This window comes from Onychostoma macrolepis, chromosome 15 (assembly GCF_012432095.1).
Source record: "Onychostoma macrolepis isolate SWU-2019 chromosome 15, ASM1243209v1, whole genome shotgun sequence".
Classification (NCBI taxonomy): Eukaryota; Metazoa; Chordata; class Actinopteri; order Cypriniformes; family Cyprinidae; genus Onychostoma; species Onychostoma macrolepis.
Window position 1 is genome coordinate 3,831,949 of NC_081169.1, and position 19,305 is coordinate 3,851,253.

The 19,305-nt window shown below is 38.2% G+C and overlaps 1 protein-coding gene across 5 annotated transcripts in view; it reads right to left on the reverse strand.

Annotated features, from left to right (window-relative positions):
- The window catches only part of ece2b (endothelin converting enzyme 2b), a 79,861-nt gene that overhangs the window by 18,224 nt on the left and 42,332 nt on the right, over positions 1–19,305 (reverse strand). For all 5 annotated transcript variants that reach the window (XM_058799540.1, XM_058799539.1, XM_058799544.1 and 2 more), the window contains 7 exons: positions 17,943–18,029; positions 13,873–14,017; positions 12,617–12,832; positions 4,568–4,692; positions 2,738–2,884; positions 2,556–2,618; positions 2,255–2,443 (listed from right to left, as the gene is read on the reverse strand). In XM_058799540.1, coding sequence (XP_058655523.1) covers positions 2,255–2,443; positions 2,556–2,618; positions 2,738–2,884; positions 4,568–4,692; positions 12,617–12,832; positions 13,873–14,017; positions 17,943–18,029 — 972 coding nt within the window. The remainder of the gene's footprint in view (positions 1–2,254; positions 2,444–2,555; positions 2,619–2,737; positions 2,885–4,567; positions 4,693–12,616; positions 12,833–13,872; positions 14,018–17,942; positions 18,030–19,305) is intronic.

Sequence of the window (19,305 nt, forward strand, 5' to 3'; positions counted from 1 at the left end):
ACTTGATATTTCACAATCTGACCTTGTTTTTGTAAATGTAGCTTTATAACTCACAATGTGAGTTTATATCTTGCAGTCTCACTTTAAATTTCACAATAGCATTTTTATTTCACAGTCCCGACTCACAAATTGAGTTAATAAATTGTCACACTTTGTGACTTGCAATTTGCCGTAATTGTCACTTTATATGTTACAACAGCAACTTTATATCTCACAAGGTGACTTTATATCACTCATGATTATTTTACTCTCCCATTGAAACTTCAGGAACGGAGGTTACGATAATCAAGTGAGTAGTATTCGTGAAGGGGCGATGCACTTCAATAAATCTTTTTGTAAGCCACCAATATATGGAGTGCTCCTTTTAATTTGGATCATTTTTCATTTTTCCATAACCTTGGCTGTGAGAGCTCTGCTCGTCTCGATACTTTCCCTGCCATGAAAAGGACACAGAATGCGTGTTCGGATTTGCTCTCACACAAAATGCTCAAATAATCAGCAGGCTAGAGCCAATAACCCGCATGTTTGCATTCCCGAATCCTGGATGCAATTCTAGCCTCTCTGCCCTTGGGTGTAATACAGCACAGACCTCTATCGCAAACACACAGCTGAACGCCTCACTCAGCACACAGCCCTCAGCCCTCATCTCCACTGTGGATTTATAGTAGATGAAAACAGATTAGCTGACTAAAATGGACTGTTTTCTCTCTCTTACGGTTATGAGAAGCTGTGTTGTTTTTTAATAAACTCCAAAACCAAGTGAACCCTTGAGGATGTTCTGCATAAAGATGTGCGAAATAAGAATTGACTGCTGTAACTCTTGGCTAATGAGAGCAAAAAAAAAAAAAAATTCAATTCATGCAAACAAAATGTGTTTCATATTAAAATAACATGTATTCAATTTCACTTTATACATCAATCCTTCTGTATGTTTAACACAAACTGCTATGGATCTGGCGAGAACTGATTGCAGGACACACTAGTTCCTAGAAAAGGATCCATTTGCCAGTAAATGCTGGAAACAATGCATTTTCACATAAATCTTCGTGTAAAGGGATCTTTACGCATTTGAGATTAAGTCCATAAAGTGTGGGGAAAAGTGTTTATTACTGAATTACTGTTGTGTTCCAGCACATTCTGCTAAAGTTGAAGAAATAAAATCTGTTGTTTTTTTTGTTGCAAGCAAGAAGAGTAAAGAGCGCTGCTATAAATTCACAAATCGTAGAACCTAAAAATGACATGCACATGTTATTTCGTTTTATTTTCTCAAATAAAAACTCAGCATGTTAAGTCAAATGTAAGAATCCTCCTGGGTGTCACCACACATCTGAGCTGCACGACTGCCAGAGACGTTTGCTCATCACACGCACGGGAACAGTGATATGAATGTATAATGTATCGGGCTTCAGCGTCGAGGCAGTGGAATGAAGAACTGCTGGTCATTTTGTAGCAATTCTGTTAAATGGTTTTCTTACAAATTTCTCAAGAATTTGAATTCAAATTTGTAAGTAAATGAAAATATACTATAAATGAACACCACATAAAATGACTACAATTGCAATTTTGTCTGTTTTATCGTGTAAAACAACTAGACAAAATAGGACTTATTCGAAAGATACATGTAGATTGGGCTTGTTCCCTTGATACTGACAGCAGACATCATTTAATCAGTGTGCGATCAGCTGTCACTGCCACCCCTCCACCTCACTACTTCACTGTACAGTTGCTCAGCAACTGTTGCCATGGAAATCACAGGAGCCTTCACAAAACAAAAAGTTTCCTGAACGCAGGTGCTCAAAGAAAGAAAATCTTAATTAAATGATGGAAGAAAGCCAGAAGACACACACACAAAAAGAATGAATATTGATATGCAGAGAAGGATGAAGGAAAAAAGAGAATCGGTTGCATTCTATTGAGCCATGATGAGAAAAAGACTGATTGATAGACAGACAGATGGATGGATAGACGGATATAATGATAGAATGACGGATCGATGGATTGACAGACAGATAGATAGAACGATGGATAGACAGATAGAGTGTGAACACAGACTCACAGCACTGTATATTATTCATGAACTCTCTTCTCGTATCTCATACAAACACCTTTAATAAGCAATATGTGTGAAACACACTCATTATAACGATTTAATGATGATTTAATGATTCAAACTAATGATCATCAGCACACTTTCATGTGTTTACCGCAGCACTTCTCCAAACTTGATGAACCACTCAGGAGGCTGCACACACACCTGCAGATCAGCTATGGTTATCTTGTGGTAGATCTTCTCCTCGTCCCGCCGCTCGTCCTGAGGCACTGTGATGTTAGCTAGCGCCGTCTCAAAGTCCAAAATCTGCTGCATCTGAACTCGGGTGGAATTCTTGTCTCCTCCCAACAACAATCCCAACTCAACCATGTAATCCAGGTAAGCCTTCAACACCTAAACACACACAAACCAGCACAGACAGCATTAGACATGGACTGAAAGCTGCAAAAGACTCAAAGCTCTTAACATTCCAGTGTAAACTGAGACGTTAAGTTCCGCTTCATACCTTCTCATTGGTCTTATTGAGGTAATAATCTCGGGATGGGAGGAAGAGTCCTGATTGGTCAACCTGAGGAAACAGGAAGTTTACACCAGAGCAAACACCAGAGACGTGATAAATACGACAAGTACAATCAAACAAACCCTTTCAGCAGAGTTTATTAAACTTAATACAGTGAGTAAATGTACCTGAATGACATTACTGTTGGAGTTTTTGGGATCAACGCTGACACCGACAGTGAAGAAGGGCTGAGCTCTGTATGGTCCAGAAACTATCTTTAAAACTTCCAGAAAGTTGTCTTTGTCCCAGGACTCTGTGATGTTCCAGCCCCCTATCTACACACACAAAGATAAACATCAGTTTTGGCAAAAAGACTAAGGTGGTACTTGTTGTGGACTTAACATGAAATCAAAAATTGACCCTATTTAGATTCCTTATATTAGTTTCTTGTCATATTGTGCATGATTCTTCATCATTTTTGGATAAATGTGTCCACCAAATGTGTAAATGTTAAACCAAGGCTTGGAGCAAAAATGTCCAAGGTATTTAAAATGTGGGGGCAATAAATGCACACATACAGTGAATCACCTTTTTGTCTATAGATATATTATCTAACATACAGTACTTCATTTATGTTTCATATTGTGAATGTGCAGAATGTGAAGAAAATTTTCATGATTTCAAAATTTGAAACAGTGACTCCATTCAGATTTGCATATTTTGAGTTAAAAAAGCCAAGGGGTGGGTGAGTGAGTGAGTGAATGAATAAATGAATGAATACAAATATACACTGTAATAGTAACACACACAACATAAAATAATACAATAAACGACCAATTTCATTTAGCAACCTTAATTCTTCAGAGAAAGAATCTATTTCAATTAATCGATTGAATAAGTAAATCTTGATTTTTAAATCTTGACATTGATGACAGTATTACTAAATATGATCACAAAATTATATATATATATATATATATATATATATATATATATATATATATATATATATATATATATATATATATAAAATAAACCTCTCCACAATTGATGGCAAATTCACATTCAAGAATCTCTCTCTCCATTCTCATATAGAAAGCCAAAGTCCCACCTCACATTGGTTTTCTTGCTGAAATGTGTCAAATTATGAAATTAACATGAGCTGCGTTGTGAATGCCATTTCATTCTAATTTTTAAATGACTAGACCAAAACTATTTAGTTATGCAAGTGTGAAAAAAGGCAAAAACTTGAGGAACATGACTCTGGCTTTAATGAGGTGTTGGCCTGAACTCATCAATTAAATCTGTCTCACCTCTGAGAATAAAACTATTCTCGGCTCTCTGCAACACTATTCGCTCTATCCCTGTGATCCCGATGACACGAGATGACAGAAAGAGTGGCAGAATGACAGAAAGACAGAAGAGAAGGGCAGCGTTTGTGTTCAAAAGGCAGCTCATCAGAGGCACTGTAGATATTTTGTCCTCCATCTTCCTCACCATACCTCTTTTAAACCTTGCAGGAGGCAGCTGTGTGTGTGGGGAGGCTGTAAATTAGCAAGATGAAGTGCTGTTTGACATCACTGCTTTGTGTCTGTAACACGGATTAATCTTTCAGGTCTGTGCCGAGGGTTAGTTTCAGAGCTTTCTTCTTCAAAATGGCTGATTCAGAGAGATAGAAGTGCATGAAAACGTCTCTCGCTGAAGGATGTCTACATAATTTCAAGGCTCGCTGATTTTAAACCGAGAGGAATTGATAGTATCGCTGTTCAGTTCAAATAAAGGAGTCTATTTTTAGGAGATGCACAGAAAAGCAATCAAAAAAACTTAATCAAGCATCAAATTAAGTCAAAGGTCATTCAACAAAATTGGCGTTATTGTGTCCCTCATTAACATATGTAAAAATGACTGCAAATGAATAGGAATACACAAAGAATGTTTAAAATATTACAGAAATGCACTGACACAGAGTTTGCACTATTTATCCTCCACACCAGAGGGGGCACCACTGAAACACTCACCTTCGCAATCAAGTCAATGAGTGGTTGGGCTCCAAGCTCTTCTATTCGCTGTTCATTAAGACAGGAAAGGTAGTAGGACTGTGTCTTCCTCTCTGCTTCACTGCTTGAGTTAAAGGTGCCATTTTCTACAGGAACACATAGGTAATTGCATTTGAGTTGCATCACAAAATGGTAACATTTGCCAAGTAAAAGTTTCAGAGAGGTCCTATTATGCCCTTCTTACAAAACGTAACATAAGTCGCAGGTGTCCCCAGAATGTGTCTGTAAAGTTTCAGCTCAAAATACACCACAGATCATTTATTATTTCATGCTGTAAATACACCTTTCTTGGGTGGAAGCAAAAGCATGCCGTTTTCGTGTCTCTTTAAATGCAAATGTGCCCCCTTTCCAGATGAGACAAGCTCAAAAAGCTCAACAACAAACAAAACATCTGTTTGTTTTTGATAATCATCTCTATTGTGAAAATGTCAATTGTGAAACAAACTCAGAATTGCAAGATATAAACTCACCATTCTGACTTTCTTGTAATTTCGAGTTTACATCTCACAATTGTTTTTTTTTTCCTCCACAAAATAAAAAATAAAAAAAGGTTACTGCAAATTTTTGCAAATTCAGACTTTTCTTCTCAGATTTACAATTGTTTATATAATCGCAATTTTGAATTATGAAAAAGTCAGAATCGTGACATTAAAAGAAGTCGGAAATACCTTTTTTTTAATCCCATGGTGGAAACAAGCTTCCAGACAATGTTCCTTCGGTCACTGTATGCATTCATCAAAATGTTCTTCAAAATTACTACTTTTGTGTTTGAAACATTAGGGTGAGTAAAAGATGACAATTTTCATATTTTTGGCGCTTGGATGCTAAAGCAAAACTGTCCCTCACAGTAATAAAAGACAGGACATGAAGGATGAGAGAACGGAAACAAAAACATCACATAGTTAAGGGGGGCAGCTTGGAGCACCATCGTTAGGGTAAACAAACATGACAGCAGGGAGAACAACTTGCACAGGGTCAACGCACAGGGTCATGAAACAGCCAACTGAGTTTCTCCAGCTGCCTGTCAAGCTGACACAATGGTGCCCTCTGATTGGCTCCCATCATGATGCATGGAATTATGGTACGTAAACAGAGGCAATGCAGTGCAGGTAAATGGAGTCCAAACTGGAAGAACTGCAACAAAGGGTCCTGCCATCCATCTTTTTAAATGTCACTTCCACGACAGCTGCCTCGCGCGACAAAATGTGACGAAACGCAGACGCCGTTGGCAAGCCAATCGAGCAGGGTGGTTTTCATCCTCAATAACCTCTGCCATCAGTCGCAGTCAAAACACTGTGTGCCACAGCTGCCAGCGAGACGACAGGCAGAAGGGAAAATCACTGCCACTGTCATGCTAACTTCATTCACATGAGAAATGCCAAAATTAAGTGGAAGGGACCAGAACAGGTGACTGGCAGTGCTGGGTGCAAATTGGACTCAACAGAGAAACAACCAGTGAGGGCCACCCTGTAAGTACACCATGCAGGTTGACTTCCTGAGGAGAGTAAACACTCTTCAGTTTACACAACGTACTGTGAAAATAAACACGCCGCTACCTATTTTTTTTTTTTTTGCAAAACTCCAAAAACGTGCCTATACATACAGTTCAATGCAGTTAACAGTTGAAATATATATTAGTTGCCCCAACAACTTTTATTCCTTTCCAAATTAATTATGATTACAGGGATAGATTATTGATTAATAAAGACTTATTTTTGCGCAGCTCCTTGCACCATACTTCGTTATGATCTGAAAACACTTTTACCGTAGTTCAGGATTTGTAAGTTGGATCACATGATCAGCTGCATATGTATGGCTTTTCTGACATGGTAAACTTGCTCTGTAGCGCACCCGGTATAGCATTGGACTTGTGATGTGAAGCACTCGGGTAAGAGACCCGTGAAACAAGTCAATAAAAGAGCTCAAAGATGTATAGAAGCAAGCTAAAACAGCACAGATGCTTCAGAAAATGCATTCTCATCTCACATTTGCTTTTGTTAGTTCTGTTTTGCAGAAAACTTGTGTGTGCGTGTGTGTTAGAGAGAGAGAGAGAGATCATCATAGAAAAATTAAATTACCTTAAGAGTAATTGTAAATGTTGTGTTTATAGTGTAACAGAAAAGATACACTTCATCTTTAAACATCTCAACCAAGAAAAGAGGAACACACAGGGGTTTGAACAAAAAGATAATAGTACACGAATGATGAGTCGCAAATATGCACTCACCAACCCACTCTTGAACACACAATTATGCCTGTCATCGTGACCTTTGATTGGTGCTTAGTTGTTGTCATGGCAATACACCTCACACTTCTTCGGAGGAGGAATAATTCACTCTTCTCTGTGTTTTACACACATCTGTGTTGTGTGAAAGAGAGATGGCGCAATTAATCTACAATATGATCATTCAAGCAAACAAGTTGCAAATCCCTAAACCAGCTCTTAGTTTCACATTCCGCTCTGTTCTTGCTCATTTGTCTTTTCCGCAGTGTTTTCTCCTCCTAACAGTGCAATTACATTAAGAAACAGGAGGCAGGAATATTCAAGTAATAAATTCTCAGGGGAACAGTGGCAGTCCAATTACCGGTCAGCAGGTCTAGTCTAGAGAGAGGACACACGGTGAGAGAGAAATGAGTTTTGGCACAATTCACTGCTCGTCGAGCAGAATTCAGAGCTGATCTTGTTCCGTTTCCAGAATTTGCTTGTGTTTGTTTGTGTTTGCTGGGCAAAAGGTGACAGTCAGCCTGGTGCATTGGCACAGAGCTCATTTGTCTTTTTCAGAGGTGCTCTGTGTGAGGGCAAAGCACACTGTACTGCTTTGCAAATGCATACACTTACAAACACATAATCTGACTTTACGACTCTCCGCTTTTGTTTTTGTTTAAAGAATAATGTGTTCTCAATTTGGTGCATCATCAATCCTTTCATTCTTTCAATTTTAGTCACTGAACTATTCATGTCCGTTGGGCTGTTTAAAAAAAAAAAAGTAGCCTACTGGTTGACACATTTCTCCCATTACACAGTATCCCACGCAGCCCATATTTTAATATGCAGAATTTATTTCACCATATTAAAATAGAAAACATCTGCAACGATAGAAATGTAATAAATATGACAGTAAAGTATGATATATTTATTAATATTTTTAATAAATTAATTTATGCAAATGCAATGGAGAGTATACAAGAATATCATAAACTTGGTGGTGGGCTTTTATGACTTTTATGAGTCAGTAAGTAGTGACCTATATATGTTTGTATGTCTCAGGAGATATTAATTCTCCTGCCAGGCTGTTATTGTAAATAAGAACTTGTTCTTAATTAACTTGCCTGGTTAAATAAACGTTAAAGAAAAGTAAAGACCTAGTAACCACCCCATAACAAACTAGCAACACCCTACCTGTCACCCTAAACACCTTAGCAAATCACCAAGCAATGCTCTAGAAACCATCCATAAAACTACGGCAACCACCCAGAATACCCTGGCAACCGTTAGAAATGAGCTGGCAACCCGAACACCGTAGCAACTACTTAGCAACACCCTGCCAACCACCTAGAAGACCATAGTAACCTCCAACCAGAACACCATAGCAAACATCTAGCAATGCCCTGACAACCATTTACAACACCCTAGCAACACCCTGGCAAGCACCTAGAACACTACAGCAAACACCTAGCTATGCTCTGACAACCACCTAGAACACCTGACAACCATAACGCAAATAGCAAACAACCAACAACCACCCAGAAAACCATAGAAACTACTTAGCAATGCTAACCTAGCTACGTGCTAGCAACCACCTATATAACATTCTAGAAATGCCCTGGCAACCAACCAGAACACCACAGCAAACAAACAACAACGCCTTAGCAACCACCCAGAACACCCTTGCAACACCCTGATAACCACCTACAACACCCTAGCAACCACCAAGCAACGCTCTAGAAACCATCCATAAAACTATGGCAACCACCCAGAATACCCTGGCAACCACTTAGCAATGACCTGGCAACTAGAGCACCATAGCAACTACTTAGCAGCACCCTGCCAACCACCTACAAGACCCTAGTAACCCCAACCAGAACACCATAGCAACCACCTAGTAACCACTCAGAACAGCGTAAACACCTAGCAATACCGTGGTAACCAACCAGAACACCACACCATCCACCAATGCACAGGCAACAACCCAGAACACCCTAGCATCACCCTACAAAGCACCTATAGCAGCAACACTCTGGCAACCAACCATACCTTACTAGATATCACTTACTTTTAACTTTTTTTTTACTCTCCTTTAACAGTCAGAAGCAAAGCATGCTGGGAACTAGAAATCTGCTTTAACTCATTCAGTGAATGTGTGTATATCTGTGTACATATATTCACATTTATATGGGAACATCTATGAGCAATATATACTCAATAAAGGATCAAACATCATGAATATTAGATTTATCTTTGTCCTAATTTCTAAATATGTATCAGTATATAGCCATATATTGTCAATGCATATATTGCTGTATATTGAAAAATATAAGCACTAGTTTCCAATATATGGAAATTTATTATGTAACATGTCACATTATATTTTGCAGTATATTCCCATATATTTTTGTTTCGTAAGGGCTGGTAACTCCATAGGAGACTCTTTAAATATAATAAATGCCATAATTACATTTGATCTTTTTTGCAATATAGAATCCCTGGATGGAGTGTGATGTCATGTCCTGTTGTCCATATTCACAGTGGAGCCAAAATAATTTCACAAGTTTACAATCTAGTGTGAGCACATACTTTATCCCTTCACTTATTCTCAATATTTTCTTCCTTTCTGTTCTCTCTCTCTCTCTGTTCTCTGACACAGGTCATTAGGGAATGCTCTTCATTTACTGTTCACTGGAGCGTTGCGTTCACCTCGTGCTGCACACACGCTCACCCATTCACACAAACACTCAAGAACCCCAATCTACAGAAGATGGATCATATATCTGAGAGTAATAGGAGATAAAAAATATGTTCTTGTAAGGCGAGTGTTATTAAATGTGCAGAAGGGTGAGAGAAGTCTTTCATGTGATTGGATGAAGCTGGCTGCGGGGGTGATGCAACACACAGAGTCAATGTGATGAAGTGTCATCAGGGCAAAACGGCCGCAGGGACCCCAGTGTGAGAGTGCATTCATTAGACAGAGAGAGAGAGTTTGATCAAAGCCAGCACATTACAACAGCTTATTAAATAAAACAGGCAAAGTCAAATAGAGCAACAATTACAGAGAGGAATGAAGCAATGCATTCAACCGCAAAAGAGACTATATTAGCATTTCCTGTAGGGAACACTAGAGCTTGCAAGGGAGCAAATAAATAAACAAACAAACAAACAAACAAATAAACAAATAAATAAATAAATAAATAAATATTGCCAAAGTATTTTATTTTGATTTTTTGGAAAAATGAAAATTTGCATCCTGATATACAGGAAGGGAAGGAGTAGGACAGTAACCGAGTTTCCATTACAGATTTGTGCAAAATGTTTGTGAAATTTTATAAATGTCTTTAAAAACCTATTGCGAATTGACCGCATTTCCATTAACTGATGTTATGTGACTAAAACAGCAGCCTATACTAGCCATTATTTTCATAACATTAGCCATTATTTTCGAAGGAGATGAATGTGTGTGACTTTAGTAAAGCAGCGTGTAGAGTCACTTATGGGACACTTCTGAAACGTGCCGCAGCACAACTAGAATAAACAAGCATTGACTATAGTGGCCGCAATCAGCTCCGGTGTAGGAGCCATAATGCGCCGCAGACTTGTGCAGTGTAAGTGAGGGGTTATCCAAGCATTAATGGCAAGGACTTGTGAGCAGCCACGTATGAGGTGTTTCTTGGAGGTTATAGTACATTAAAGAATGATCATGTGACGTTTACGTATGCCAGGTGACACAAATGCAAAATAAACTGTTTCCATTGCAGTTTTCCGATATATTCCTTTTTCAAATCGCTTAAAATAAATAAATAAATAATAATTTTTTTTTTTTTAAAAACACCTCATGTGAGCTTAAAATCTTTTCGGCAATATTTGGGAGTTTTTGTGAAATTGATGCGTTTCCATTTTCAGTTCACTGAAAATCATTTAGCAATGTTCTGGCAACCATCGAGAGCAACATAGAAACCATTTAGCAACTGCCTGGCAATCATCAAGAACTGTGCAGCAACAATTTAGCATTGCCTTGGAAACCACCTAGAACATTGTAGCAACCAATATAGAAACACCATGGCAACCACCCGGAACAACCAACAAGCCACTTGGAGTGCTCTGATAACTAATCCTAGCAACCATTCAGCAACACCCTGGCAATCATTAAGAACTATTGCCATAGCAACCACATAGCAGCACCTTGGTAACTGCCCAGAACAACCTACCAATTACTTGCAGTGATCTGGCATCCACTTAGAATATCCTAGAAACCATTTAGCAACACCCTAGTAACCATCAAAAACACTATAGCAACCACTCAGCAAGAACGTCAAGAACAATGTAGCAACTAACTAGCAGCACTGTCCAAAAAACTCTAGCCAAAGATGTAGCAATACCCTAGCAACCACCTAGCATCACCCTAGCAACCTCTCAGAACAGCTAGCAACCACATTGTAATGCCCTGGGAAACAGAAAGAAAACCCTAGCAACAACCTGGCAATCAGTAAGGACTATGCACATAGCAACCAAATAGCAACATCTTGGCAACTGCCCAGAACACTCTAGTGACCATATACATTTACATTTAATCATTTAGCAGACCCTTTTATCCAAAATGACATACAAATGAGAACAATAGAAGCAATCAGACCACCGGGAGTGCAGCAGTATATAAGTGCTATGACAAGTCTCAGTTAGTCTAGCACAGTACATGTAGCTAGTTTTTTTTTTTTTTTTTTTAAATAAATAGAAAACGCCATCACTGGGAACCATCAAGAACACTATAGCAACCACATAACAATAACCTGGCAACCATCAAGTACGTTGTACAGTAGAAACTTTCTAGCAGCACTTTGGAAACCATCCAGAACGCTAAGACCTATAGCAACACCCTGGTAAGTACTCCGAACACCATGGCAACCACCTAGCATCGTCCTAGCAACCTCTCAGAATACATCAGCATTGTGCACAGGCAAAAATCACTCTACAAATGTTAAAGTTGTAGATCCCACTTTATATTTGGTGGCCTTAACTACCATGTACTTGCATTTAAATTATTAATTTGATGCAATGCACTTATTGTGTACATACATGTACATACATTGTACTTATATTTTAGAAAATACCTGCATGTAATGACATCTGTAATTACTTTGTGATTACATTTATAATTACATTGTTGACCCATCCCTTACACCTTAACCCACCCTTAAACCTACCCAGACCACCAAACCTGTCCCTAACCTTACCCGTATCCCACCTCAATAGCAGCAAAAGTGTTTTGCAACACAATAAGTATATTGTACTTTTTTTGATGTAAGTGCATAGTAGTTAAGGCCACCTAATATAAAAGTTTTTAAAACTTTAACCTTACAATTCTTTAAAAAGTGTAACTGATAAAAAAAGACTTGCAAGCTCTCTACTGTAAATCCATGAGAGGTTGACTAATGGAGGCTTTTACGTTTAAAGAAACGGAGAACGAGTGCAGAAAGTCATTGTCCTTTATCGAACAAACAGACAGGGATGGATGCTTGCCGAGAAAACAAGTAATCAGGACACACAGAGAAGAATCGATGAAAGTTTCTGAGCGGATCTACAAAAACAACCCGAGCACAGAGAACGTAAGTGTAAGACTCTTCAAAACGCATGAAGGCAGCAGTTTTCTATTGGAAAAATCAAATAAATCATTTAGGAGTCTTTCTAAATATACTGTTGTGTGAACACTGAGTGAGATTTACTAAGTAAATCCCATCCTACAAAAAGGATAAGCATGTGTGTGTGTGTGTGTGTGTGTGTGTCTGTTTTCCGGCACTTACCCAGCAGGTGTTTGAGCACAGCCTGGTTCTGGTCCCAGATGCTGTTAAATGTGCTCCAGCGGGACCGGCCATCTGGCAGGGGGTTTTTGCGGACCCATCCTCCACAGGCGTACTGGTAAAAATCCTGACATGGGTCAGCAGAGCGGTCCAGAGCTTCCACGATCTTACTGGCCACGGTTACACATGCCTCTGTTAGACAGATACTACGGGCGGGATCTGGGGTTAAAGACAACAGGACATGGTATTTGCAATGCGTTAAACTTAAACAAAATATGCAGATTATCTTGATTTCATCCATTTCAGTGGTCTGTTTTAGTCTGATTTTCACACTCGAAATCACCACCAAGTAGTTTTATGTATCAGCGGGTCTGGTATGTGACCAAAAGTGTGAATCATATCCACTGGCCAGTTTTCTTCGCAGTGCGATGAAAAAGAGATTAGTAAATAATAATAATAATAATAATAATAATAATAATAAGTCTCATTGAAGGCACGCAATTATTTGTCTTTCAGGACTGACACATTAACATGTGTTTGTTCAAATTAAAATGTTTAATTTTCACACCAGGACCTTTTTACAGGACTTTCGAACAGGACTTGAAAGACATTTTGATGAAACATTTTCTTCTTTAGAGTAACATGCACATAGTCTATGCAAGTGTGTAAACCCAAATGCTTCTTCACCAAAACTAATTGGAGTGCTCAGAAAATGGTCAAGGAGCCACATTGTACTTTTTTACTAACACACTTGAACATACTACTTGTTACAGTGAATCATGATGATGTATGGCAATTGTATTCAGTTCACCCAATTAGATGTGTTAGATGATCTCTCTGTGGTCTAAGAAGAAAGACATTCATACAAGCTTGAAACAATGGTGAGCAATATAGAAAAAAATATTTCTTATATATACACAGTGAATTCAGAAGTATTCAGACCCCCTTCACTTTTTTTCAATTTTGTTGTGTTGCAGCCTGATACCAAAATTGTTTAAAATCATTTTGTTCCCTCATTAATCTACACCCCGTACCTCATAATGACAAAGTGAAAACAGAATTTTAAAAATTTGTGTAAATTTATTAAAAAGAAAAAAAAACTGAAATAATCACATTTACATAAGTATTCAGACCCTACAATAACACCTGGGAAATTCTACACTAAATAAATATACTTAACTGATGTCTTAAAAGCATGTCTGCTTAATCAGTGTTAATTAGCATCTTATTTATCAGTAAGTTATTATGTTACATTTTACCTCTGTTATAGCGGACTCCCAGTGTAATCGCACAGCCAAACAGAGCTAGAAGTGAAGCGAGAAGCAGACCGGCCAACACTACTTCCAGCTGAGTCCTCCTGCCCAGTGGACCAAACAACTGAATACCACCCTTACGGAAGCCCACCTGAAAGAGAGTCAAATATTGATCATTGAGTCTGTTGTTACTATTTGCTGGGAAACATCCCAAACTATGTAGACAAAAAAAGTATTTAAAAGTTTGGGATGTTTTTGGATATATAGCATGGTAGTACAATTCTCTTTGGCATGTCTTGGATCATGTTATGTAAATCCCATGCTATAGGAACTTAAATAGATTTTCCGCTTTAGGGTTAGGGTTTTTTTTCCCACTGGGATCATTCAGTCCCATGATATATATCTGAATACCATGGCATTACCATCTGATACCGACACTATAACATGACCGTACATTTTTGTGAGAATAAATGGCTGACAAATTGTGGCACTGCAGTTTAAATACTTAAAATGTTCACATGGTGCAAGTACTCTGGCCGGTGACTAATAGTGATCTCATTCTCCCTTTCTTTCGCTAATAAAAAATTCTGTTTAAAACACTGAAAAAAAAAAGTCTTCTCATAAAGATCTTCTCAAAAAAAGAGCAATGACTTCTTGCGTAGAAACATTGGGAACATCACGTAAGGCTTTTGTGTCAAAATATACTGCACGTCTCTTAACATCATTCAACACCCAAAGAACAAAGAACAAGTTGCCTGGGGGATACCGTATCAAATATATGCGTCATATCATTGCTTGCACGGCAAACCAACAGAAGAGGTGTCACATTTCCTGTTTGACATAAAAGTGAGCAACAAATGAAAGGGGCCACATGAATCGATATGAATTAATATCAAATGTCATTCATAATTCAGCTTAGGAAATTCCCTGGAAATCTGACCTGCTGTTTTCTTCTGCTGAAAGGTATAAGAATGTGTCAACATTAGAAATATTACTGGAAGAAAAGCTGCTAAATATTTCTCATGCTGTTAACAGTGCTTTCTTTCCAATTACCATACAGTACCATAAGTAATACTTTTAAAAGGGGATGATACAGGTTTTCTGTGTTTTGAGAACATTACTCATACCTGGATAATTGCTCAGATCGATTCTGCATTTTTATAACAAAAAAATAAATGTATTAGGTCCTAATCCGTTTGCCCATTTAGTCATATGTCATTACATAGTAATGAACCTAATAGGTCTAGTTTTTCTACTGTACATTTATGACTTTTTATATTAATGACCTCCATTATAATTGGCTAATTTTCACATACCAAAATACTGTTGCTCATTGGGGTCAAGTTGATGAATACTGAATAGGCTGATATATAAATGTGAGTGGTAATACATTAATGCTTTAATGGTTGTGACATAATATCTGTGACAATTCCTGCTAGGCTGGCTTTAACAGCTTAATTTAGGTTGGATTAATCTGGTTTGTTACACTGTAGAGAAAGAGACGAAAAGAACAAGAACCTTTTTTTTTTTTTTTTAAATCCCAACCACTGGAGTACTTCAAGGTTCGGTGCTTGGTCCCTTCCTGTTCTCCAAATATTTATAAACCATCAGACCTACACTCTTAAAAATAAGGATTCTTTATTGGCATTGATGGTTCCATGAAGAACCTTTAACATCCACGGAAGCTTTGCAATGCACAAAAGTTTCTTTATAGTGGAAAATAATTTTTTTTTAAAATACTTGTTTAGCTTAAGATCTTGACACACAACAACAATTTTTTTTCTCTTGCCTCTCATGACTTCTTTTATTAATGACCTCTTTTATAATTGGCTAATCAAAATATTGTTGTCCTTTGGGGTCAATTTTCAGAATACTGAAATGTGTGGATGATGATAATACATAAATGTTTTAATTGTTGAGACATAATATCTTTGACAATTTCTGCCTTGCTGGCTTTAGCAGCTTAATATGGATTAATTTGGTCTGCTTCACTGGAGAGGAAGTTTTGTGAAATACCTCAATACATTTTAGAAACTGCAAAAGAACAGGAACAAATCATGTTTTCCATGATACATCTGCTGTAAAGAGCATAAGAGTTCTACAGCTTTGAAAGAGACTCCATGCTAACTGTACAAAACAGTGTTAATTCTGCTGGACCTTAATCACAGTGAAAGCATATACTCTACCCTCTAGACCACGGGTGTCAAACTCAGTTCCTGGAGGGCCACAGCCCTGCAGAGTTTAGGTCCAACCCTGCTCTGACACACATACCATGCAGTTATCAAATAAGCCTAAATGACTTGATTAGCTGGATCAGGTGTGTTTAATTAGGGTTGCATCTAAACTCTGCAGGGCTCCGGCCCTCCAGGAACTGAGTTTGACACCCCTGCTCTAGACACTGGACATGGGTAGATTATGCATGCTGACTTTGAGGGAAGCAGTATCTAAGTAATATCAGTTAAACACTGGTGTACCTCAAGGCTTGGTGCTTGGCCCCTTCCTTTTCTCCAAATATTTACAAACCATGAGATCAACACACTTAAGAATTAAGGTTCCTTTTTGGCATCAATGGTACCACGAAGAACCTTTAGCATACATGGAAGCTTTCCAATGTACAGAAAATGTTGACACACTAAAAGGTTATTTGGGGAACCCAAAATGTTTTTTTTTTCTATAGCAGCAGTTCTTAACCTTTTTTCAAGTGCGACCCCCTTTCCTGAATGACAATGTTTTGCGACCTCCCCACCGAAAAAAAATAATATCGAAACTAATATATTTATATATTTTATAACATAAAAACATCATCAGTGTTTCTACTCACTCAACAAATCTAATGTAAACCAATAACTGCACTTCTCCGGCAATATCAGTGCGCTCGTCAAGTTGGAGAGAAAAAAAAATGAACTCTATTTAATTTTCATGATTATCTGCTCTTTTCATATCCATTGCCATTCACCCAATACAATTGGTCACTATAATTTGACACTGGAATCAATGCTAATTGATCAGCAGCTCTTTGTCCACACATAACAGAAACAGCCTCTTTAGCGCAAGGTAGAAAAAAAGTCTCACCTGAATTGCGTGGTTTTCCAGTTTTGGCAATCCAGTGAGAGATAATGAAGGAAGCGCGAAGAGTTCTCTCATTCGCCGTAGCGGCTTTCTGTAGCAGTGATTTTTGACCACGTAATGTAAGTTAGCTCCTGTAGTTTTTGCTGGAAAAACTCCAGCGGTTTTGGCTGCAGTAATTTTCGTTTAGTTGTCAAGTCACTGTTATTTATATAGCGCTTTTTACAATACAGATTGTGTCAAAGCAGCTTTATAGTATAAAGCTTTTCAAAATGAAAGTCTTCCCGTGACCCCCCTTCTACCTCTTTGCGACCCCCAGCTTAAGAACCGCTGTTCTGTAGCATCGCTGCGAAAATGCCCTTATGGAACATTTGTATCAGGGGTCATCAAACTTGATCCTGGAGGGCTGGTGTCCTGCAGAGTTTAGCTCCAACTTGCCTCAACACACCTGGCTGGAAGTTTCAAGTTTACCTAGTAAGACCTTGATTAGCTGCTTCAGGTGTGTTTGATTAGGGTTAGAGCTGAACTCTGCAGGACACCGGCCCTCCAGAACCGAACTTGGTGACTCCTGCTTTATATTAAAGAGTGCATTGTCAGTATTTCCAACTACTGCTATATTTACCCTTTCATCTAATGTTCTCACAGTGACTATGTATCCCGACTTGCCTGGATATCTCAGCCTGGAAGAAAGAACATCACCACCAACTCAAGACAGATTTTTTTTTTCCTACTAGCCTAGTAATTCAACAACTTTACTGTCAGCTAGATTTTCTGCGGTAAGAGCATCCAACCAGGCAGGAAACAGCTGAAATTTTCAGAGCACATCACAACTACCCAGCAATTGTTGTTTCGCCGTGTACTTTTCAAAGGAATTGTGCAACAGCAATACTCCTCACTGTCTCTGAACTAACAGCTTAAATTATTGGTTTCCTTATTTGTATGTGGCATTAAAATGTCTGAATGTAAACATAAAATGTACACATCCACACTGAGCCCTGACCCACACCCACCTCCACACTGTCAGGAGAGATGGCTCCATCTGCATGGACATCTGTCCCATCCTCCTCCTCAAACGTTGCACGCTTGTAGTTAGACATCTGAAAGGAGACAGAGAGTACTATGTATAAATATGTTGAAATATTACTTTTGTTAGCACTACAGGCCAGTGTACACCAGAAAAAAATAAATAAATAAATAAAATATCCTGAGATGTGATGTGAACAGCAACAGGCAACAGATGGGAAAATAGTCAATTTTGCCGTTTTAAGTGACCTTCCAAAACAATCAGGCACTGGTAGAACATCTACTAAAGAAGTGTTTGTGATTTATATGTCGCTTGCGAAAAAAATATTTCACACAGCCACTTTAAAGTAGCTGTCAATTGAGAAAGATGCACCATGAAATCAAAATAGACCCTATTTACTTTCTTTATATTAAGTTCCCACAGAATCTACAGAAAACAATTTTGAAGGCCTTGAGGCGAGAGTCTGAGCTAAGAGTCTGAGGACAAGTAATACTGCAAGAGTGTGTGAAATGGAGATGAATGTTGGGTGGGGGGGATTCCTTGTTTCCTCACCCCCATCTTGGACGTCAGAGAGGAATTTATACAAACACATTTGCACACACACACACACACACACACACACACTTCTCACTGTTCACAACTGAAGAGGTGGCTAATCTACACCCGAGGGCAGCACTTTGCTGTGTAAGTCTCACTGTTATAAGCATTACCCTACAGAGAACAGAAACTCTTAGTTAAATCTAACCTTATTTACGCCGTCTTTTGAAATCTCTCTGCCTGTGCTGACAGCCATGTAAACAGCAGACGCACAGGCCTACAGCAAAACCTCCCACCCAGGTTAACAAGAGCAGACTAAACAAGACAGCGCGAGAGAATCTCTCTCACACAGTGACTTAATGAATCTTAATTAGACCAACCATAGACTTTATAAATATATATGAATTAAATAATCAGAAATAGTACTGACTAACACGTCACACATTGTGCATTCCTAAAATAAAATAAAACATTTTTTGTTTTATCCGTTGTTTTGTCCCTGGAGGTCGTGTTAAATTTATATAACTTCTAAAGGCAAATTTGTCCAGAAAGTCTAGCTAAGTAAACATACAACAGACATAAAACACAGAGATCTACCCAGAGGAGAACTCTACTGCTCAAAGTTTGCTTTTTCAAATCTTTGGAGATTTTGAGTTCTCAATTGTTTCATTTATGTGTCAGCTTTAAAAGAAACAATGTGAGACTAGTGTGTTTTTCTCAGGAAGAAAATGTTTCCATTTGCTTTCTATTTAAAAAAAAAAAATAAAAAAAATTCTTAATGCAAACAATTTTTGTTGGGTTTTAATTTACAT